This window comes from Oryx dammah, unplaced genomic scaffold, assembly GCF_014754425.2.
Source record: "Oryx dammah isolate SB20612 unplaced genomic scaffold, SCBI_Odam_1.1 HiC_scaffold_29, whole genome shotgun sequence".
NCBI lineage: Eukaryota > Metazoa > Chordata > Mammalia > Artiodactyla > Bovidae > Oryx > Oryx dammah.
The window spans coordinates 43,374,451-43,398,139 of NW_024070213.1; the positions used below are offsets into that span (position 1 = coordinate 43,374,451).

At 49.4% G+C, this 23,689-nt stretch overlaps 1 protein-coding gene across 4 annotated transcripts; it reads left to right on the forward strand.

The window, feature by feature from the left end:
* The first annotated feature begins 711 nt into the window (after positions 1 to 711).
* LOC120858570 (intraflagellar transport protein 27 homolog) lies at positions 712 to 23,079 on the forward strand. Of its 4 annotated transcripts, none has more exons than XM_040234710.1 (7): positions 712 to 1,138; positions 7,694 to 7,773; positions 8,125 to 8,184; positions 11,087 to 11,146; positions 14,927 to 15,044; positions 15,965 to 16,074; positions 22,845 to 23,079. In XM_040234710.1, exons 1-7 carry the CDS (start codon positions 1,105 to 1,107, stop codon positions 22,941 to 22,943), a joined length of 561 nt encoding a protein of 186 aa, XP_040090644.1. In that variant the 5' UTR covers positions 712 to 1,104; the 3' UTR covers positions 22,944 to 23,079. The 4 variants fall into 4 exon arrangements, with proteins under 4 accessions (XP_040090644.1, XP_040090643.1, XP_040090645.1 ...); XM_040234709.1 differs by lacking the exon at positions 7,694 to 7,773 and adding an exon at positions 2,084 to 2,327 and having other exon boundaries at positions 721 to 1,138; XM_040234711.1 differs by lacking the exons at positions 7,694 to 7,773; positions 11,087 to 11,146 and adding an exon at positions 2,084 to 2,327 and having other exon boundaries at positions 721 to 1,138.
* The last annotated feature ends 610 nt before the right edge of the window (positions 23,080 to 23,689 follow it).

Here is a 23,689-nt window from a genome sequence, read left to right on the forward strand (position 1 = left end):
TCCAGGTGTGGTATATGATACGTTCTCCACTCACAAGACGGGCTGGGCTCAGAGGAAAGTACAACTTCAAATTCCCGAGTCCAACCGCTCCCCCACATCCTCCACTTGTCCTTTGTCCATAGACATCACTTTTAACACTTTCGTATTTAAAGCGCGTAACATCCCTGGGCTTTAAGGAGCCAAAGACTGGATTTCTTGATGCACTTTACGTCCACGCTCCCTGGAATCTGGGACTTGGAGGGACGAAAAGCGCTGCTTCCGCGAGGTCAAGCTGGCTCAAAGCTCGGCCTGGGCAAGCGCACCTCGGTCCAGTGCGCCGGCGCCGCTCCAGTCTCCCGCGCTCGCGGAAGGCCCGCTTCATGGGCGAACCCACTTCCAGAAGGGCAGGAGGGTACGGCAAGTCCCCATTTCTCCCAAAGATGGGCCTAGCCAGCCTCTGACCAATCAGAAAGCTTGTTTTATCACCGCTTCTGGATATACTAGGTTGGAGCTGCTTTTCCCTGAACTTTCAAGCCATGCGGGGACGGGAGGCGGAAATGATTGACATCTTCTGCAACTATTAGTCAAGCGAGGTAAACTTGAAGAGCAGTTGCTACTACGAATTATCTGGCGAGAGAAGGCTGTTAGCCCTGCCCCCTTCTCTCACTGGTCTCCGTGAGCCCTAGCGGGGGTGGGAGTTTTTGATGGCAGCCAATCGATGGCCAGCGAGGAGGGGGACGAGGAGGCGGGGCAGGCGGGCGGTGGTTGCCCCGCGATCACAGCCACAGTGGGGCTGGGGCCCGGAGGGTTTCTGGGTCACTGTTCCTGAACCACACTGCCGGGGGCTGGACTGGGTTCGGGAGCCGCATCGCCTCCCTGGCACCTTCCCGGCTGCCTTCTGAAGAACTTGACCCCTTCTAGCGCTCCTCCGCGCCCCACCGCGACCCTAGCGCCAGATACCGTCCCGCGGGCTGCCCGAAGGGTCCAGGCCCCATTGTCCCGGTCCCCACCGCGGCCACTGGCCCCTTGAGCGCCAGTTCTCCCTACTCCCCTTCCCAGGTAGGGCCACCAACCCCTCCAGCAGCCGCTCTTCTCTTGTCTGCTCCGTGGAGGTGGTTGGTTACCATGGTGAAGCTGGCAGCCAAATGCATCCTGGCAGGTGAGTGAAAACTTGCGGAAGAATATAGTGTCCGGAGTCCAGAGACTTCATAAATTGTTGAGAACTTTTGTTCACGTAAATTGTCTACCGTCTTTCCCTTTCTCTCTCCCAAAGGCGAGTTAATGCAGTTACTGATCTAGTAAATTCCATTAGGCATGGGATAATTATCTTCCAGAGCACACTTGTAGCTGCAGCTGGTTTCCTTCGCTCCCTGTCATACTCTGAGACCCCCGTCAACAATTGGAGCTGTACTCAAGAGGAGCAGACTGGTTTTTTAAAAAATCAGGCTAAGCACACCGTAAATGCTTTAACTAAACCATGTGCTGTACTCCAAAGTTAGGCATCAGTGACTTAGGTGGATTATGGACCTGGGACCTCAGAGCACAGATGTACTTTCCTGCGTCCTTGCTGCGTTGCCAGGCACATGTATTTCATTTAACCCTTTCACTAGGTAGCACCCTGGAGTAGGGCTTCCCCGGTAGCTCAGCTGGTAAAGAATCTGCTTGCAATGCAGAAGACCCCGGTTCAATCCCTGGGTCAGAAAGATCCCCTGGAGAAGGGAATAGCAACCCACTCCAGTATTCTTGCCTGGAGAATCCCATGGGCAGAGGAGCTTAGCGGGCTGCAGTGCATGAGGTTGCAGAATCTGACACAGCTGAGCAACTAAGCACAGCATGGCACGGCACCCTGGTTAGATGCTGAATTGTTCTGACCTCATCGAGGACTGAGATGAAGTCTCTTGCCCAGGGTCACCCCCGAGTGAAGGAAGGTCCTAGCCAGGATTCCCACCCTCCATATCTGCTCACCCCCATAATTCTTAACTTGTGTTACTGTTGAACCTGTTACCTTTCCAGGTTTTTCTGACCAATTCAGGAAAGAAGCAGTGAGAGATTATGTAGAGGAAACGGAGATTCTTTTTTTTTTTTTTTTATTCTTCTCTTTCAGACTGAAAGGGGTGGTGTTTGTAATGACTTTTCCAGTTTGGAAGTAAAAGGGTCACACAGAAAGATGACTGATCGAAGTCACTCAGATCATGCTGGAGCAAAAGAAATGAATGGTCTTCAAAAGCAGTGTCTACGTTCCCAGAGCACCAGCGGGGGCAGTATTGTGCAACAAAAATAATTCCACAGATTGGCTGTGTCCTCTTGGACACAGCACTTCTCTGAGCCTCAGTCTCCTCATGGATAAGGTGGAGACGTTTTTCTCTGAAGTTAGATTTTTTTTTTTAAATGGGCTTCTCTCTCTGACTGTTCTTTCTCCTATTTCTTTTTTAAATCAACTTCTATCACGAGGCTAACTTACTGAGCATCATCTTTGTGCCTGCGCTGTGCTATACCCTCAGCACAGGTCATCTCAACAGCTCTGTGGGGTCAGGATTATCGTCATTCTCCTCTACAGATGGGACAGCTGAGGACCAGAGAGGTTGGGGCATTTGCCCTGGGTCACACAGCTGGATTTGGCTGAGCTGATATCTAGACCCAGGTGATCTGATTTCCAGGGCTTGTTCTTAGCCCCACAGGCTACCATCTCAGGCCTTGATTCTAGACTCCTTGTCCTTTATACTCACACTCTCAGATACTAGTTTTACCTGATTTCATCCGTGGCCTTATAAGTCTTTCCTAAACTCCAACCTAGCCCTCAATCTGTAGCCTCCTTTTGAGGCCTTAAGGATATCTGTCTCATCTTGGAAGTTTCCAGGGACCAACAGACCTCAGTGCAGGGAATCACTATGCACAGCCCATCTCCACCCCACCCCCACCACATGCACCTCCTCCCGCACTGACCAGCTCTTTAAACGGAGCCAGTCTGCATTGTTCTCTCACAGAACTAGCTACCAAAGGTCGTGATAACTCAATTCAAGTGCTTATTCAGTCCTCATATTTATTGAGCACCTACTATGTGTAAGTTGCCACGCAAGGTGCACTGGGAATCCCAGGATGAACCCAGCCCACTCCCACACTGAAGGAAGCCCTGGGTTGCACACAAACGCTTATAACGCAGCAAACACCCTTTGTGTGACAGCTCCCAGAGGAATACCTCAAGGCACGGCTGCTAATTGTGTGCTGCTTCAGACAAAGAGAGAAAGCAACACTTAACATTTATCTGTATTTTATGTGCTTCCAGATCACTTAAATATTACTTAATATATGTCAGGTGCTGTAGATGTTAACTCCTTAAATCCTCATAATGATTCTCTGAGATGGGTATTGTTATTCCCCCTTTTGGAGATGTAGCAGCTGAGACCCAGAGAGATTACAGAACCAAGGTCACACAGCTCATAAGCCTTGGAGCTGGGATCTGTGCCCTGAGTACCATGGACTTAGTGCCTCTTGGCAGACATGGGGGTGATGATTGTGCCCCCCGGAAGGTTGCTCTGCCAAGTCTCCTGCCACCAGCAGTGAGCCACAGTAGCCAGGCAGGTAAAGACAGAGGACCGAGAGATGACCTCCAGAGGCTGGCCATCAGAAGGACATTCTTTGAGCTTTGCCTGGCAGAAAATTGAGCAGGATTAGGATTTGTATTAGGGAGACCTAGAAGAAGATTTTCTTCGAGGAATTATCAGGGAGCAAGAGAATAGGAGGGTAGAGCCCAGATCTTGTGTAAGGGATGGTCGGAGACAGGATTGGAAGGTAGAGAAGGATACACAGTGGGAAGGACCTTTGGACGGGCTCTGTGAGCACATCACCAGGGGAAAGCTCTGTTTTAGGAAGGCCTGTCTCTGTTGATGCCAAACTCAGGGTGAAAGAAAAGCAGCAAGAAAAAATGGAAATAGGTCCAACTGGGAAGTTTTTGCAGTCCAGACCTAGTCAAGAAAACAGAAGACACATTAGGCGTTTGAGCAGAGAGGTTCTAACGTATGGAATTGGTTCATCGGGTGTCAGAGACTGAAAAACCCAGGAGACAACATTGTCATGACACTGAAGGGGTAGGTAGAGATCAGCGTTGTCAGAAGCTTGAAAGAGACCCTCCCCCACCCCCCAAGCCAGGATCCAGATTGCCAAGAGGGGACGCTGCCCGGCTGGGGCGGTACCCGGTGTATGATGTCAGCACTTGCCATAGATCACTAGGACCCATTGCCCGCTAGCCGGGAGCTCAGTCCTGTGTTTAGGGAAAGACAATTCCGGCCCGTCCCGAGGGGCTTTATCTTAAGATCACTTCTAGTACTGAGTGCTACATGAGGTAGGGTCCAGGCAAAAAGCTGAAACTACACTCAGTATCTAGTGAGGATTTAGCATGGGATGGTCATTAAACATGTACTGGAGGGCTGGGAAGACAAATGGGAACAGCGAGGCAGCACAGAGGAACTGCAGGAAGGAGCCTCACCCCAGGGCTGCAGGAACAGAGGGAAGATGGCTGGGTATCAGAACCCCGAAGCTCAGAAGGGCCCTCGGAATTGAGCTGCATATCTCTGAGAAGGGGACTCTACCCACCGATGTTAGTGTCTCTGAGCGGGTGTACTCAGGTTGGCCCAGAAGTGCAGAACCACGAACCACACAACTGGAGGCAGCAGCCGACCTCTGCTGCCGGGGTGAAGGCCATCACTAGGAGACTGCTAGGAGAAACTGCAAGCAAAGGAGAAGGAGCAAGTCCCTCTTCCTACCCCCAACCAGCCTTCCACATTGGAAGAGTTCTTGAACTCACATTGGCTGAGCCTGACAGGAAGCCCCTGAGCCTGACAGGAAGCCCCTGGGAGATGGAGAAATGTGTGTGTGGAGCCCCAGCTCCAGCATCACAAGGCAGAACACGGATGGGTGAGTTTGGGACTGAGACGAGAGACCTAGTTGAAGTTCAAGGTAACTAGGGCAGTGTCAGCCCTGACAACAAAGGAAATTCGGTCTGGAGACCCAGCGAAGGATGTAAGGAATAAAGAGGAGGTTGCCTGGGTGTGGGAGGAAGGAGGTGGAGACTTCAGAGGTGACTGTGGGTGAAGTCTAAGGACAGTGAGAGTGAATGGTGAACAGAACAAGTGAGACAGGTGGGCAGGACCGCTCTGGCCCCAGCGTGGCTGTGGACACACTTGAGACTGGGTGAAGACCCTGCGTTGCAGTGAAGACACCCACAGGTTGTTGGAAATGCAAAGCTTGGGAGATGGATTGTGGCATGAGAAGTAACAGCAAAGGTAGTGAGAGTAAGTGGGACAGTGGATGGGGACTAAGGATGGATGCACAAGAGTGTCCACATGGGGGGAGGGGGAGGAGCAGTGGGAAGACCAAGCCAGTGCAGGCTCACCAGGGCCAGAGGGCCGCGGAAGGAGGGATCCTCCTTCAAGCTGACATCTTTCAGAGACGTTAAGGAGCATGAGGACCGGGAAAACCACTGAACTTGGCAATTATGAGGTCACAGGTGACCTTGCAGGTGGCACCCTCTCCATCAAGCAGTGCACCCGTTGTCCCCTGTCCCCACCGTCACCCCTGGGCTCAGCCTCCTCCAGGGAAGTCCTCCCTGCTGACGAAAGCCCTCATCAGCTTCTCTCCTCCCTGTGCCCTCAGACACCTTGGTTCTCAGCTTGCATTATTTGAACTTGCACTTGTCGTCTTGTTGCTCTGCAAACGTTTTATCAGCTGGCTCCCCTTCCTGCGCATGCTCAGATCCTTCCTTAGCCGACACCAAAGGTTTTCCAAAAGTATGGGGAACTCTGACTGACAGTCAGAAGCAATATATATGAAATTAACCAGAACAAATCTGTGGGGAATTTCACAAGCGGGAGGAGTCAATTTCCAACTGGATGCAGAAGCAAAATTGAAGTCGAGAGGGTGGATACAGTCATCTCCTGAAAGGCTGCAGGGATGAGGACCCGCAGGGGCAGTTTAGAAATGGGCCAGAAGGGTCCCTGAGCTCTAGGAGAGGGGTAGACTGGCAGAAAGAGTGTGCTACTGGAATCCTAGGCAGATTACTTAGCTCTCTGAGTTTCAGTATCTTCATCTGTCAAATAAGGGGCCTGGGAAGGAGTGAATGAGATTGTATGAATGGGTCCATAATGGAGGCTTAGCCCATGTTGGTTCCCTTCTAAGAAGTGGTAGCAGATAGAAAAGCAAGACCTGACTAGCTCATTCAGACCCAGAGAAGTCAACGTGAAAGGAAACATCACGAGTAGTCAAGTAATTGTCTCACATGAGGTGACAAAAGTCAAAACTGAAAAGTGAACAGAGCAGGCGGCTATCAAGGAGTCAAGTGAAAGGAACGTTGAGCCACCCATGATGTGGGTCAAGGTGAGAAGATGACATCAAAGGGTGCAGCTAAGAAGGCTGTGAGCTTGACGGCGATTGTGCTGAGAATCAAAGGGGAGAGAAAGCAGAAGACAGGTGTTCTGCCAAGGTGCTGGGTGATGGAGGCAGAATCTGTGTGAATCTCAAGGTGGAAAAGATCTTGCAAATGAAAACAGCGTGGTATCCAAGGAGGCCACGCCACCAGTGGGGGTGTTGGGAGGGTGCAGGGGAGTGAAGGATGAGGCCTGAGAGTCTCCAGCACTCCTGGGGGCCCGGGAGGAACTCCAGAACAAATTGCCCCTGCCGCCTTGTGAAAGGTCCAGGTTTCAGACTTGAAAATGTGACATTAACTTTTAGTTTGGAGGTACCAATTTATGGGGCTGTCCACTGACAAAAGAAAGTTGAGGAAATGGGCCCCATAGGTATAAGATGGACTTAGAGGAACCAGTGGCTGTTGCCAGAGGAACCAGTGGTTGTTGCCAGTAGACTTGAAGGAGAGGCCCTGGGAAGATGGGTCCACAGTGGTTGCAAATGGGTACCAGGAGGTGGAAGTGGAAAATGTCCTTTGGAAATGGGTTTCAGGTGGCACATGTAGTCCCTGACTCTTTGTGTGTCAAAAATATGGTCCCACCTAATTCTCACCCCCTCTGCCCCCCAGTAATCATCCAGGATTCTAAAGATGAATGCTCTAAGCTCAAAGTGGTTCAGTTAGTCACCTGAACCCATAAGTCTGTGCCTGGTCATACCTCCTTGCCTTCAAGCGTGTTAAGTCACTTCAGTTGTGTCCAACGCTTTGTGACCCTTTGGACTGTAGCCCACTAGGCTCCTCTGTCCATGGGATTCTCCGGCAAGAATACTGGAGAGGGTCACCATGCCCTTCTCCAGGGAATCTTCATGACCCAGGGATTGAACCCATGTCTCTTACATCTCCTGCATTGGCAGGTGGGTTCTTTACCACTAGCGCCACCTGGGAAGCTTTTTACCTTCAAGACTTCAAAGTAAATTCAAGTTTGTAAGGAACAGGTTTTCCCCATCAGGTATGTTTCAGTGGAAGAGTCTCCGTTCTGTTTCCAGTGCTCAGAAGCCCTCCTTCGACTCTGTTACCTTCCGGGTCAGTTTTTGTAGATGAAAGGATTAGCCCGGAAGAAATGAAGCTGGTTTGGAAAATGGGTCTCACAGACTCATTGCCCTGCCAGCAACCCCAGGGCAATTTCCCATGAGAATCAGGCACGTTTTCTCTGAGAACTCATTGAAGTTTTTCAGTTTCTAGACTTAAGTTTCTGGAGTGAGAGATCCTTGAGTCAGATTAGTGTGAAAGCAGTGTTTTTCTTCTACTCTGACCTTGCAGGAGACCCCACCGTGGGCAAGACTGCCCTGGCACAGCTCTTCCGCAGCGACGGGACCCATTTCCAGAAGAACTACACCCTGGTGAGATGTGGGTGTCGTAGGCCTGGCAGAGGCTTAAAGAGAAGTGATTAGATAACCCTAAGGGAGCGACTTTCCCAATGTCCTTAAGAAACCCTCAGAGACCTGACAAATGGCCACAAGCCACAGGGCGTGGAGCCATATGGAGCAGACTAGCCTGTGGTCAGCTGGCCACCACACACCCCTGGTCGTGGGCAGGGGTTGGACGAGACTAGGTCCTCTCTGACTTCTACACAAGAAGTGAGCCTAGAATAGACACCGGAACCAGGGACACGCCTCCCAGGGTGGGGTACTCTTCCTGACAACACACCCCGTGGGCCCCCCAACATATGTGTTCTTCCTTTTCCTCTGCAGACGACAGGGGTGGATCTGGTGGTGAAGACAGTGCCAGTCCCTGACACGGGGGACAGTGTGGTGAGTGGTCCCCTTGCTCCCCCAAGGGAGCTCAGTGCTGCCCCAGCTCTGCCTGCGTCTGTCCTCCCTGGGAGAGAAGCAGCGCTATCCCTGGGGAACAGCAATTTGCTAGCTCTCGCCTTCTGGGGGAAAGACTTCAGTCGAGAGACACAGGGCAGCTTTTTTTTTTTTTTAATTGGATGTAGCTGATAAAGTGGTGTTCAGTTATACCGCAAAGTGAATCAGATATATATATCAGTAGTTGCTCAATTGTGTCCAAGTCTTTGTGACCCCATGGACTGTAGCCCTCCAGGCTCCTCTGTCCTTGGAATTCTTCAGGCAGGAATACTGGAGTGGGTTGCCATGCCCTTCTCCAAGGGATCTTCCTAACCCAGGGATCAAACCCAGGTCTCCTGCATCGCGGGCAGACTCTTTACCATCTGAGCCACCAGGGAAGCCCCCATATATGTGTGTGTGTGTGTTACATATACACTCTTTCAGATTATTTTCCCAATGGGCCATTACAGACTATTGAGTAGAGTTCTTGGTGCTATACAGTAGGTCCTTATTAGTTATCTGTTTTATATATAGTAGTGTGTATGTGTCAGTTCCAGTCTTCCAATTTATCCCTCCCCCTGCTTGACCCCTGGTAGCCATAAGTTTGTTTTCTATGTCTGTAACTTGATTTCTGTTTTGCGGGTAAGTTCATTTGCACCCATTTTTTATAGTCCACATTTAAGCAATATCATATGATATTTGTCTTTGACATAGAACAGTTTTAAATAGCAATAGTTTTATTAAGCAAAACAAGAGTATCCTCTTGAGAAAGGATAGGTTGTTTGGAAATCAGAAGCAGCCCCACAGTGGGGTACAGTTGGGGTCTTTAGAGCGGTGGTCCCTCTCTGTGCCCTGCATTGTCTGACTGACAGGTTGATTGACAGCTTTAGGTTCTAGAATTTTTCTCCTTGTGCACAGGCGGCTTACCCATAAGCACCCAAGTGTAACCCACAGCGGGGGTGCAGGGGGCGGGCAGAAAGTGCAATGCTAATTCATTACAAATACAGCATAATGAACCCCTGGTTATTTTGAGTCACCATTTAGGTCTTGGTGTGCCTGTGCCAACCTGTGCTGGAGGTTTTATCTTGCTTGATTTTGACAAGGCTGGAAATTTAGCAGTAGTCCTTGACTAGGAGAGGTGGTCAAGGACTAGGAGAAGAGGGGTCTCTGGGCATGCTCTGATCCCCAGTGTCCAGGTGGGGGAAGGAAAGAGGACCGTGTCCAGGATGCAGCAGGACCTGCTCACATCTGGCTAGCTACCCAGTAGTGCCAGGACTTGGTCTAGACTTGTCTGAGCATTTGGGAATAGAATGAGGGGAACATGGGAAGCGCTGTAGGGAAGGGATGAAGAAGAGGAGGTGAGGCGAACAGTTGCCAAAAGAAAAGAAGGCTAGGAACTCAGAGGTAGATGTTTCAGCTGTGACACTGCCATGGCCAGGTTCCCTCCTGCAATAGTTAACTGTTGTTGTTTAGTTACCCAGTCCTGTGCGACTCTGCAGCTCCGTGGACTGCAGCACGCCAGGCTTCCCTGTCCTTCACTATCTCCCGGAGCTTGCCCAAACTCATGTCCATTGAGTTAAGAACCAGAACCTAATTATATGACTGTCTCTACCACCCCATAGTTTTGTAATGATTTGAAGAAAAGAATAAAGCAATATCTTGATTTTCAGTTAGCAAAAGTGAGGGGATATTTTGTAACAGTATTCGGTGACTTGGGCTGCCATATGTTACATTATTAATAAATAGAAGTCTATATTCAATTAATAAAATCTATAGAGAAAAAGAGGAAGTGAGGAAGACTGGACTCTGGACCTCACCCTTAGAACTTCCTGCGTATCAAGGTTCCTAACCCGCATCTCTCTGTGGTAAAGCTCAACCCTTGAAATTGAATTCCAAGCTGTTACATTTGCCTGTGGGCTTCCCTGGTGGCTCAGTGCTAAAGAATCACCCTTCCAGTGCAGAAGATCCCTGGGTCAGAAAGATCCCCTGGAGAAGGAAATGGCAACCCCCTCCAGTATTCTTGCCTGGGGAATCCCATGGACAGAGGAGCCTGGCGGGCCACAGTCCATGGGGTCACAGAAGAGTCAGACACGACTTAGCAACCAAATAACAATGTTTACATGTACTTCCCTGGAGAGAAGGTTTAAGAATTGCCAGATTGTCAAAGCAGTCCATGAGCAAAAGGCAATTTTAAGTACCCGGGATGCAGTGAGAAGGGATAAAATGAACGCAGCCATCACCGATGTGCAAAGCAGAGGATGATGCTGACGTTCAGACAGCGTGTGCTGGTCACCAGAGCCAGTGGGAAATTACAGGGGCACTGGGGGAGACTTCCTGGAGTGGCAGCAACGAGGAGGGGCTCTCACCTGGGCCAGGGAAGGTTGGGACACAGAAGGGTCATCCTGAGCCCTCCGCCAGCATCAAGCCTCAGCTGTCCAGAACCCTGACAGACTGTCCTACTTTAAATGCCTTCCCCAGGCCTCCTCCGTGACCTCCTTTAAACAGGATCGTTTTTTCAAGATTTGAAAATCAATTTGGTTAACAAAGTGCAGAATGACCTTTTGGAAACCAGAGCACTTGTCAGCCTGTTTAGCATTCTGTTCCGCCAGGTGGGGAGTCAGCTTGTTCCTGGTATTTTTGCACTCGGGGTTAGAAGAGGTGAGACGCCACCCAGAAGGGGCTGCTTGGGGTGGGAAACAGTTGTACCTGAGTTCGTTCTTCTTCCCATCCTCTTCTGCCTGCCGAGGGCAAGAGATAAATGTACGTGCATGTGTGCATGCGTGGATCACCCTAAAGGTGAGCGGGAGTCCTATCCACGTGTGCAGGGGTTTCCTCAACTTTCTGAGACCGGCCTTTCTGATTCCAGGAACTGTTCATTTTTGACTCAGCCGGCAAAGAGCTGTTTTCTGAAATGCTGGATAAATTGGCAAGTATCAGTCTTTTTTCTAACCTCCGCCTCCCTCCAAAGGTTTGCCCCTTAACAATGCCCACTGCACTCCAGTCACCAGGAGAGGTGACCATGGCAACATTCTTTAAGGGTCATTCCTCCCAGCCTTGGGGCTTGTGGCCCCTTGGCAGGTAGAGCAGCTTTTGAATGTGATTTGTGATTGCCCCTCCCCCCAACTCTGGACTAGCTGGGCTCCCAATGTGCCAGAGTAGCCTCCGACTCTGGTGACTCTCTTCTCTTAGCAACCCCCTCCTAGGGATGTTTTTCTCAGTCCTCTCCTGCACTAGTGGTGAAGAGCCTGCCTGCCAATGCAGGAGACTTAAGAGATGCAGGTTCGATCCCTGGCTGGGGAAGATCCCCTGGAGGAGGACACAGCAACCCACTACAGTAATCTTGCCTGGAGAATCCCATGGACAGAGAAGCCTGGCATACAGTCTATGGGATCACAGAGTCGGACATGACTGAAGCAGCTTAGCACACATGCCACCTCCTAGGCCTGGAGCAAAGATTTCCTTCCCCACTAGGGGGTGCCCTCGAGGTCCCATAGCATGGCTCACCTTCCAGTTCAGTTGAGTTCAGTCACTCAGTCGTGTCCGACTCTTTACAGTCCCATGGACTGCAGCACGCCAGGCCTCCCTGTCCATCACCAACTCCCAGAGTTTACCCAAACTCATGTCTATTGAGTCGGTGTCTCAGGCTCTCACCTGGGCCAGCGAAGGTTGGGACACAGAAGGGTCATCCTGAGCCCTCCGCCAGCATCAAGCCTCAGCTGTCCAGAACCCTGACAGACTCATCCTCTGTCGTCCCCTTCTCCTCCCACCTTCAATCTTTCCCAGCATCAGGGTCTTTTCAAATGAGTCAGTTCTTCACATCAGGTGGCCATAGTATTGGAGTTTCAGCTTCAGCATCAATCCTTCCAATGAGTATTCAGGACTGATTTCTTTTAGAATGGACTGATTGGATCTCCTTGCAGTCCAAGGGACTCAACAGTCTTCTCCAGCACCACAGTTCAAAAGCATCAATTCTTCAGCGCTTAGCTTTCCTTATAGTCCATCTCTCACGTCCATACATGACTACTGGAAAAACCATAGCTTTGACTAGACAGAACCTTGTTGGCAAAGTAATGTCTCTGCTTTTGAATATGCTATCTAGGTTGGACATAACTTTTCTTCCAAGGAGCAAGCATCTTTTAACTTCATGGCTGTAGTCACTATCTACAGTGATTTTAGAGTCCAAAAAAATAAAGTCTGTCACAGTTTCCATTGTTTCCCTATCTATTTGCCATGAAGTGAGGAACAGATGCCATGATCTTCATTTTCTGAATGTTGAGTTTTAAGCCAGCTTTTTCACTTTCCTCTTCCACTTTTATCAAGAGGCTCTTTTGTTCTTCTTCACTTTCTGCCATAAGGGTGGTGTCATCTGCATATCTGAGCTTATTGATATTTCTCCCAGCAATCTTGATTCTAGCTTGTGCTTTATCCAGCCCAGTGTTTCTAATGATGTACTCTGCATAGAAGTTAAATAAGTAGGGTGACAATATACAGCCTTGACATACTCCTTTCCCTATTTGGAACCAGTCTGTTGTTCCATATCCAGTTCTAACTGTTGCTTCTTGACCTGCATACAGATTTCTCAGGAGGCAGGTCAGGTGGTCTGGTATTCCCATCTCTTTCAGAATTTTCCACAGTTTTCTGTGGTCCACACAGTCAAAGGCTTTGGCATAAGTAGATGTTTTTCTGGAACTCTCTTGCTTTTTCCATGATCCAGCAGATGTTGGCAATTTGATCTCTGATGTCTCTGCCTTTTCTAAATCCAGCTTGAACATCTGGAAGTTCATGGTTCACCTACTGTTGAAGCCTCGCTTGAAGAATTTTGAGCATTACTTTGCTAGCATGTGAGATGAGTGCAATTGTGCGGTAGTTTGAGCATTCTTTGACATTGCCTTTCTTTGGGATTGGAATGAAAACTGACCTTTTCCAGTCCTGTGACCACTGCCGAGTTTTCCAAATTTGCTGGCATATTGAGTGCAGCACTTTCACAGCATCATCTTTTAGGATTTGAAATAGCTCAACTGGAATTCCATCACCTCCACTAGCTTTGTTTGTAGTGATGCTTCCTAAGGCCCACTTGACTTTGCATTCCAGGATGTCTGGCTCTAGGTTGGTGATCACACCATCATGTTTATTTGGGTTGTGAAGATCTTTTTTGTACAATTCCTCTGTGTATTCTTGCCACCTCTTCTTAATATCTTCTGCTTCTTTTAGGTCCATACCATTTCTGTCCTTTATTGTGCCCATATTTGCAAGCCCGCCCCATCTAGGTTTGCTCTGGGACCCGCCCCTGCTTCCCAGGCTCCTCCAGCCAGCCCACCCTTCCTGTTAGGATCCAGTTTGCTGTACCTTCCGCTAATCTGGGCCAGTGAGCTCATTAGAAGGTTTGAGATCTCCAGAACCCCTGCCTTTCCAAGAACAGCTACATTTTAATAGAAATTTTTGCTGCCCCCCTCCTTTTTTTTTTTCTTTTTTTGTCTAAGAGAAATAGATCTAGTGATGGTAATTTCACACAAGGCTGGCCTCATGCATGAATTCTTGGTGTTTTACCACGTGCCTACATAATGGCTGGCGCTGCCTGGCAGAGGGGATAATGTGTCTGGGGAAGTCAGGGCCGCCTGCTGCCCATCCTGGATCTGCTCACTGAGGCCTGGAGGAAGAAGGTCTCTCCTGCATATGCACAGAGGTGGTCAGTGTGGCTTCAGCTAGAGCTCTTGAGTTAGTCTGTGAAGTGAAGGTGTAAGGGCATCATCAATTTCGTCTAAGTTCCTCCCATCCTAGAGGCCTGCAGAGCCAATTCCAGGCTGAGCTTCCAAGGATAGCTAAAAGGAAAAGGCTTCTCCCTCACACCCTGGGAGGTGATAACACCGTAGAAATAAACTGGTCTCTAATTGTGCATAATGGGGTTCCCCAGAGACCAGGACGAGTATCAGCGCAGTCCCACAGCCTGTGCCAGGGAGCAGGATGGCCGAGGACTCCGAGCAGCTCCAGAAGGTGCCGGCTCCTGAGATCTTAGCCTTGGTTCTTAACTGGGACCATGAACCCTGTTCAGTGGCTGATCTGGTTTGGATTAGGGCTGACACACTGCTGGAGAAGCAGAACATACCCTTTGCGTTTTAAAAAGCTGACCCTTATTAAGAAGATGTTAGCAAACCAGCTTCCAGCAACTGGCTAATGAAAAAAAAGGATGCGCTTTCAGGCCTGCAGAGCAGAAAAGCATATCAACTTGCATAAGAGTGGGCCCTCGATGAGAACAAGTAGCAGAGTCAGTTCATGGAACCGAGGCAGACAAAGCGTTGCTGGGTAGAGAAAGGCATCAGCTCCACCCTGGTGTTTGAATCCCATGTGACCTGGGCAAGCCAGTTACCCATTCTGAACTCAGTACCTTCAGCTACATGGTAGGGATCTTCAGACCAGCCCTGCAGAGTTGGGAGGTTTCACAGTGACGCACAGAAAATCCCCAGCAGAGAGCCTGGCGTGGATTCGAGCTCTCGGCGTCACGGTCACTGCACCTAGGCCTTCCCATTCTACCTGTGAGTAAATCGTTTTCGTCCATGGGTGTGGCTCGGTTTTCTGACTCATATCCCCTTTAGGATTTTTCATTTTCCTCCATCCACGTGTCCCTTCCCTTAGAAGGCCACATTGCCTCCCTGCCTAGAAGTCACTTTCGCCGTCAGTGATGTGTTTGCATCCTATCCCCCTTGCCTAGTGGGAGAGTCCCAATGTCTTGTGTCTTGTCTACGACGTGACCAACGAGCAGTCCTTCACCAACTGCAGCAAGTGGCTGGAGAAGGCTCGGTCTCAGATTCCAGGGACCACCCTCCCAGGTAAGAGCTGCAGCATCCAGGGTTTCCAGCAGCTCCTCTGTCCTTCGAGTTGAAGGGCACAAGGTCACTGCAGAGGTACCTGTGGGTGCAAAAACAAGATGCTCTGGGCTTTGAGTGTAGCAATCTGGACTGTACCCTGGCTCTGCCCCTTCGGAGCCCTGGAAACCTCGGTTTAGTTGCCACACCTCTGAGTCTGTAGAATGGACCTGGTGATGCCCATCTGGCAGGGTTGTGGGGCAACTCAAAGATAATAAGGGGGAAGGTGTTGGGATATGAATGCGAGTTGTTTCTGGAAGGCTCACCCCAGGGAAACAGCCCTCATTTTCTCCTGTATGTGGGGCACCAGGAAATATGCAAGGCCTGCTGTCACTTCTGAATGCTCTCAATCAGTTTATTTCTCATCCCTATGTGAGATCAACAAATTCTCCTCATTAGAGACCAGGGAAAGCAATCTCCAGAGGCAGGCTCAAAAATTAGCTGCAGCGGATACAGCTGGCAACAGAACTAAATTACCTCTGCATCCCTGACTCCAAGCCCAGCCCTCAGATTAGTATTAATGACTGTTTTGAAAGTTTGCTCCATGCGCTAGAAATGATCGCAAATGCTCACATCGGTTTGGTCCTCGCCTTCACAGCACTCAGAGCATTAAGGAGACAAGGCAGGAAGGTACCTTCAAGGTCTAGAAAAGGGGCTGAACGAAAACTGCAGGTGGAACATGCATGCACTCTGCCGCCCACTCTGCCTCGGCCCCTGGGGCCCAGTGCAGAGTCTGCTGGTGCTCACCACCTGGGGTCAGATGGCCTGTCTCAGATGACATTTCATACGCCTCAGAAGTAGGCTGCTTGCTGTTTTTTCTCTCCAGCTGTCCTCCCAGACGGCCATGGTTATAATGCAGTGCTCTGATTGTCTCTTTCGAGTAGGTGTGCTGGTGGGGAACAAGACCGACCTGGCTGGCAGGCGAGTGGTAGATATGGCCCAGGCCCAGGCGTGGGCGCTGGGCCAAGGCCTGGAATGTTTTGAAACATCCGTGGTAAGTACCACCGCCTGCACCATAGCCCAGTCTGCAGGGGCCTTGGCTGGAAGCAGTTTTTCACATGACCTTGCATGCATTAAGTTACCACACCATACACAGAGCCTGATTTGGGGCTGATGTTAGATCCTTCGCCTGAGATCTCATCTCAATATAGCAAGTCACTCGTGTGTTACAATGAAGCGGATCAGCCAGCCAGCCCTAGGAAAAGCTGGATACCAGTTAGTAAGGAATACAAGCGTGTTGTGTTCAGTCACAGTGCTGCTGGACGTCTGCAGGAAGCATCATGGTTATGGCGTTGTTGGCACATTATTTTATAGGCCCTCAGAATCAGTCCGCTGATCCAGGAGCTGGCCCATACTTCCCACTTCCTGATGGGGTGACGTGACTGGCCCAAGGTCACGTGACTCATAAAGGCTTGCACCAGGACTGGGACCTCTGACTTCTGGTTCCCCTCACTGCTCCCAGTCGCCACCTTGCTGCAGCCCCAGAGTTACTCCAGGCCACAGGAGCCCTCAGGAAGTGGGACAGAGTGGTTTGTTCCCAGTACTTTCAATACATGATATCATGATTTTGGCATGTTCACAATGTCACGTGAAGCCCCTCCTATGTGGGGAGTTCTGAGTTCCCTGCAGCCGGGGTGCAGGCATGTGACCCAGGCTATACCAGTTGGATGAACACTTGTGCGATGATGGCAGGGGATCAAGTGAACACTGCCCCCTGCAGGAGCCACCCAGAAACATCCACTTCAGAGCCAGTAGGGGCCAGGGGCCAACCCCTTCCTGGGGCTCCTGGGTAGACTCGCCACGCCTGGCACAGCCTGAAACATCCCTAGTGGTCACTTGGACCTCACTCCCGGCCCTGTGGCCTCTGGCCTTGATTCTTTGGTTCTCGCAGAGAGTCAGTGGGCTACTTAATAAATAGCCCTGAGGTCATTTTCTGCTCAAACTCCACTTAAGTTACAGGCACTCTTGTTGCATCTACAAAACTCGACAGATGCAGCTCTTCAATCCCTATATGGAGGTGATCTGGTTTTTTTTTTTTTTAGCTACATTGGGTCTTAGTTGTGGTACGTGGGGGTCTTTGTTGTATTGTCATGCGGGATCTTCCGTTGTGGTACACAGACTCTCTAGTTGCGGCACACAGGCCCAGTAGTTGCAGGGTGCAAATATAGTTGCCCCGTGGCATATGGGATCTCAGATCCCCAGCCAGGGCTCGAAGATGCATCCCCTGCATTGCAAGGTGGAGTCTTAGCCACTGGGCCACCATGGCAGTCCCTGGATGTGAACTTCTTAAACACCCCCAAAGCAGCATGCTTTCCTTAAGGAAAGTGTAGCAAGTAGAATCGGGTGCTCTGTCCCCTGATGGTGAATAGAAGCCCTGTCTGTGGGCCCCTGGAGTGTTATTGAATCTGTTTATGCCTCAGGTTCCTCACCTATTAAATAGGGATGATATAATATATTCCTCATTGAGTAATAAATATGAGAATTAAGTCAGATGGTGAATATAAAAACAGCACAAAATCTGGGGCATAGTAAACGCTCTGTCAATGTTAGCTTTTTTTAAGTATAAATATTCCCCCCAGTAATCTCATTTATACTATTATTACTCACTAAATCTTTGTATTCCTAGATTGTACGGAGGTAAATGTCAGTCTTGCCTCTGGTCCAATAATCACAAATGCTGCATTAATGAAGTTCCAGTTGGTGAGCTTTTACTGTATAGAAGGTCACCCATGTTGTACGCAGCACGCCTTTGAGCAAAGCAGTAACTCTTCTACCCGCAGCAAACAATATTTCATTTTCCCTCCTCCTCCACTCACATTCATGAAATTGCCTCCTCACCCTAATATTCCACATTCTCTGGAATTCTTGATAGAACTCAGAAATTAACCTTGACTCCCAGCTTTCATCACCAGTGACCACTAGGCTGGACGTTTAAACTCTGGTCAGGTGTTTGCTGCTACACGATTGAAATGGGCAGGTATAAATGATGTCTGGGGAGGCTGCAGCTCAGCACTTGATATTAACTGTGCAGGTTAACTAGTCCCCCCTGAGCTGATGCCAACAGAAGCACCACAAGCAGCTCAGTTAAGAAAGCTGTAATTAAAAAGGAAATACAACCAAATGCCATTTGAGACTTAGCCAAGCCCATCTCCTCTCTTCTTACTAAATGCAGCCACAGTTTTCTTACATGGCCATTTTTTTGTTTTGTTTTATTTTTTTATTGGAGTATATTTGCTTTAAAATGTTGTGTTAGTTACTGCTGTTTGATTTTCTTTTTTCTTTATAATTCCATCTTCACAACATACTCATTTTAAAACTGGAAGTTTTGTACCCTTTAATCACCTTCACCCCTTTCTCCTACCCCCACCCTCACTGTCCCTGGCAACCACCAATCTACTCTGTTTCTGAGTTGTCTTTTGTTAGATCCCACTTACAGGTGACAACATAGCAATATTTGTCTTTCTTGTCTGGCTTAGCTCACTTAGCATAATACCCTCAGGATTCATTCACGTTGTCACAAATGGCAGAATGTTCTTCTTTTTTGTGGCTGAATAGTATTCCTCTGTGTGTGGACTACACTGCCTTTATCCCCTCATCAGTGTACACTTAGGTTATTTCTGTGTCGTGACTGTTGCCGTGGATGAAGAAATCTCTCCAAGATAGTGATTTCATTTCCTTGGTTACAGACTCAGAAGTGGGTCTGAGTCTGAATCATATGCAACTCTATTTTTAATTTTTGAGGGGCCTCCATCCTGCTTTCCACACTGGCTGCACCAGTTTCATACCCACCAGCAGTACACACAGCTTCCCGTTTCTCCACGTCGTCACCAGCACTTGCTGTCTCTTGTCGTTTTGGTGATGGTCGTCTTCACAGGTGTGAGGTGACATAATGTGGTTAATTTGCATTTCCCCGATGGTTAATAATGCTGAGCGCCTTTTCATATACTTGTTGGTCCTTTGAATACCTTCTTTGGAAAAACATCTGTTGTTGATCCTTTGCCCATTGTTTTCATCATAGTATTTATGTTTTTGCTGCTGAGTTGCACAAATTCCTTGTGTGTTTTTGGTGTTAATCCTTTATGCGATGTGTGGCTTGCACATGTGTCCTTCCATCCCGCAGGCTGCCTTTTCGTCTTGCTGATGGCCCCCTAGGCTGTGCAAATGCTCGTCAGTTTGCTGTCGTCCCACTCACTGGTTTGTGCTTCAGTCTCTCATGCCTTTGGTGTCATATTCATGAAATCATTGCCAAAGCCAGTGTCAAGGATCTTTTCCCCAATGTTTTCTTCTAGGAATTTTATGATTTCATGTCTTAGGTTCATGTCTTTAATTCATTTTCAGTTAATTTCTATGAGTGGTGTCAGTTAAGGTTCTAGTTTCATCCTTTTGCATGTGAATATCTGGTTTTCCCAGCACTGTTTACTGAAGGGACTGTCTTTTCCCCTTTGAGTATTCTTGACTCCCCTGTCAAATATTAGATGACCATATCTGTATATGGTTATATCCAGGCTCTCAGTTCTGTTCCATTGCTCTTTGTATCTGTTTTTAATATTAGTGTCATATTGTTTTGAATACTGTAGCTTTGCAGTATGGTTTGAATAGGAACTATGATGCCTCCAACTTTGTTCTTTCTTATGATTGCTTTGGCTATTGGGGTCCTTTGTGGTTCCTCTTTGACTTCCTGACACCCCTCAATATTTGGCCTTTCCACACCAAAAAAATTTAAAGTATTTCTTTAAGCAGAAGTTAAAATTTTTTAATGCATTGTTTACTGCTCTAAGAAGTTGCTGCTGCTGCTGCTGCTGCTAAGTCACTTCAGTCGTGTCTGACTCTGTGTGACCCCATAGACAGCAGACCATCAGGCTCCCCTGTCCCTGGGATTCTCCAGGCAAGAACACTGGAGTGGGTTGCCATTTCCTTCTCCAATGCATGAAAGTGAAAAGTGAAAATGAAGTCGCTCAGTCGTGTCTGACTCAGCAACCCCATGGGCTGCAGCCCACTAGGCTCCTCCATCCATGGGATTTTCCAGGCAAGAGTACTGGAGTTGGGTGCCATTGCCTTCTCCTTCTAAGAAGTTGGGCAATACTAAATAAAAGCAAGTTCAAAAAAGATCCATAGGGATGGCTCCTCTTGCAGAAAGAAGAGGGGAAGGGAACTGATGTTTGTTGAGCACCTACTGTGTGCCAGGTGTTTTGCACACATTATCTATTTAGGCTTCCAACAGCCCTGCTGCTCTCTTTATCTCACTGGTGACAGACTCAGAAAGACTGCATAGCTTTCCCTGGTCACCCAGCTAACAAGCATAGAACCAGAACTAGAACACAGCCCTGCCCAGCTCGATAACCTTCTAGAAGGGGCTCTGGCCTCCCACAGAGCCCACTTTGTGAGTCTCTAGGGGGAGAGGAAATGGCAACCCACTCTAGTGTTCTTGCCTGGAGAATCCCAGGGATGGCGGAGCCTGGTGGCCTGCCGTCTATGGGGTTGCACAGAGTCGGACACGACTGAAGTGACTTAGCAGCAGCAGCAGCAGCAGGGGAAGAATTCTAGGTCAGATTAAGCACTAGTCTGACTCTGCTCTAAGGATTCTTCATGCAAAGCATGAAGGTGTCCAAAGATGTCCACGAGACTATGATTTGTCATCGAACAAAAGGACTCCTGTCATTGGCAAGCCCTCTAGTGCATTTGGAAAATGGTTCCATTTACATCTGCTACTTCAGGAGCACTCCATGTGTATAAAGAGGCTTGCCTCCATTGAATTCCCTACTTTTTATGTTGTGTTTTCCCTAAGATCTAGCTTTTAAGAGCTTTCAGGTTCATTTAGAAATCCTCAAGTGTGTGCTTTGCTGGCCTCATTCTCTTCCCATTCAACACTTAACTACATTTTCAACCGAGGTAAAGTTTTGCTATTTGACATTGCCTAGGATGTTACACTCTATACAACCCAAAGCACCTTACAGATACAACTGAGTTATTCCTCTTATGCCTTGCTGCAGAGTGACAGCCTTCCGGTCCTTGGTAGTTGTATAGAACTTAGTATAGACACTTGTCTGGGCCGCCAGCGGTCCTCTCATTCCTCAGCCCCCTTTCCACACTGACACCTCTGGTTCTTCTGTTGGTGGCTTGTCTCCTCTACCTTGGGACTTGCCTTCCTGGAAAGTCCAGGAACTTTCTCTGCAGGATCTGGTTTTACATACCTGTTTCTGTCACCCTGTCTGGCAGAGTGGAAAGGCTGCTCTTCTCATACTTGGGGCCTCTGAATTCTAGGCTGGGCTCTGCCTAAGCCAGCTGGGCCACTGCACGCCTGGGACCCCAGACCACTGTCTAAAACAGAGGCACTGAGCTTGATAACCTCGTTACATCCTTTGCTTTGAAAGTCCTTCCATTTTAGTGGGACTATTTCATTGTCTCTTCTCAAGACTGCACTTTTGCCAGCAGGCAAGGATTGTCTGAAAACAAGTACTCATGCATTCATAGTTTGAGCTACTGTCTTGAAAGTAGTGGTTGCTTTCTTCTGCCAACTTATTTCTTTAAAAAAAATTTTTTTTAATACCCATGGGCACGCACATATAGAGTGACAAACGATAGCTAAGTGGAGAGAGTATCATTTTCTTTCCCCCAGAGTTTGTCATGCTCGCCCTATAGGGCCAGTTCTTCCCATGGGATGGAGAAAATCTAGGGCAAGTTCCAAAACTTTAATATTTCAGATAATAAAAAATCCTTTGGGCACCTTTCGTCACAAAATTACTCATTGTTTCAGTTATAAAAGTGGCCAGTCCTGAGTGACTGTCACAATTCTTGATTTAAAGTCAGCTCCACCCGCTGAGCCTGCTGTGGGAAGCAGGACTGGGCTTCTGCGTCTGTGTTTCTACACCTGTGCCTCCCCTCCAGCTCGCTTTGCTGGGACCTGTTCTGGCCCCTCTGGACTTGCCAGGTGTCCGAGATGCCCTCCCTACCCCCATAGGGGGCACTCTCTCACCTGCAGCTTCCGCCTCATGGATGACACCTGCTCACCCTTCCTGCAACCTCGGTTCCGGGCCATCCATTGGTGGTGGAACCCATCACCCTCCTGGGGGCTGTCCCCGTGAGGTCCCTTTAGGACAGCGTCACACCGGGCTCCTGCAGGGCCCTCTGCTGGTCCAGGGAAGCTCGGCTGCAACCCCAGTTTGACAGAGGAGGTAGTGCAGGCCGTCTTTCCTGTCCTGCTCAGCCATCCAAACAGCCAGCCCCAGCCTCACCTCAGTGCTTCCCAAGCCTGGGTCCAGCACCTTCCTAAGCCCCAGGGCTGTAGGCTTCTCTTGGGACCCTCCCACTGACCTCAGGGTGAGGGAGAAGAGAAGTGCCCACATCCCATCAGTGCACACACAACCCCCACCTCCATCCTGCTTGCTCCTCCCTCCAGAGCATGCCATCTGTTGTTTTGCTTTGACCTCTGGGACCTCAGGCAAAGCTAAGCAAGAACAAGTCTCATTTTGATGTCCTGTCACACAGAGTGAGAGTGGCTAAAAGCACAGGCTCTGTGGGAACAGGTCTAGGTTCAGACCCAGCTCCATCACGGGCAAGTGTGTGGCTTTCGGCAAGCGATCTTCATCTCTTTGCATCTCAGCTGCCTTCTTGTAAAATGGGCGGAACCGCAGTAGCGGCCCCAAGTCCTGAGAAGAAGAGGTTGAGTCAGAGGTCGGAGCACCTGACGAGAGCGGGGAATGGGGAATGCCAGCTGTCTGCAACGACCCTAAAGCCAGCCAACCCTTCTTCAACTTGTCTCTCCAGAAAGAGATGGAAAACTACGAGGCCCCCTTCCACTACCTGGCCAGGCAGTTTCACCACCTGTACCGGGAGAAACTGGAGGTTTTCCAGGCGCTGGTGTGAGAGGCTGGCCAGACCATTTCCTGCGATGGAACCCGGCCCTGGGCTCCGTCTCCTCGGAAGATGGGAGAAGATGGAGCTGCCTGGCACTTCCAGTCTATTGTGACAGCTTTAAATAAAAGGAGAAAATGGAGAAGCAGCAGCTCGTTCTGTTCTTGGCCAGGGCAGCCCTGGAACCATTTTACACTTTGGCCGCTGCTCCCAGAGTAGCACCGGAGCCTCCAGTGGTGGCAGCTGGCCCTTGGGACAGTGGGCATCCTGCCCTCCCTGAAGGACACCCCCTAACAAGAGCCCACCCACAATTTGCCGCAGTCAAGATGCTCAGCTTGGAAGTTGCCACCTGGCCGGGGCCGCTGATGGCCTTCTTGTTCTAACAGACTCAGTTTTGCTGTCTGTCTGCCCCTTTCCGGATGCCGCAGCTCCTTGGTGATGACTTCTGTCCCTAGCAAAATAGTGCCCTCTGCCGGCCGCCCTGGGTGCCTCTTCTTGATAAAGACCCAGCCCCCTCCCAGCTGCCAGGAACCCTGAGCACCCAGGGAGCCAAGAATGAGGCCACTTTCCTTTATTGACCCCGCCTCTCAGCGAGCCGGGCAGCAGTTGTAATTCTTTGCACTGAGCTTGACTGTTTTCCATCCTGTCTCTGCTGCCAGATTAATCTTCCTAAAACACCACTTTCATCATTTCACTCCCCTGATTAAAGACCCACGGAAATTCCTCAGTGCCTCTTACATCAGGGCTGCGGGCCGAGG

Coding starts and splice junctions, on each gene's coding strand:
- LOC120858570 (XM_040234709.1), top strand. CDS start 2,193: ATGGTCTTCAAAAGCAGTGTCTACGTTCCCAGAGCACCAGCGGGGGCA. Junction 2,328..8,124: donor TCAGTCTCCTCATGGATAAG/GTGGAGACGTTT, acceptor TTTCCTCTGCAG/ACGACAGGGGTGGATCTGGT. Junction 15,045..15,964: donor TCCAGGGACCACCCTCCCAG/GTAAGAGCTGCA, acceptor TCTTTCGAGTAG/GTGTGCTGGTGGGGAACAAG.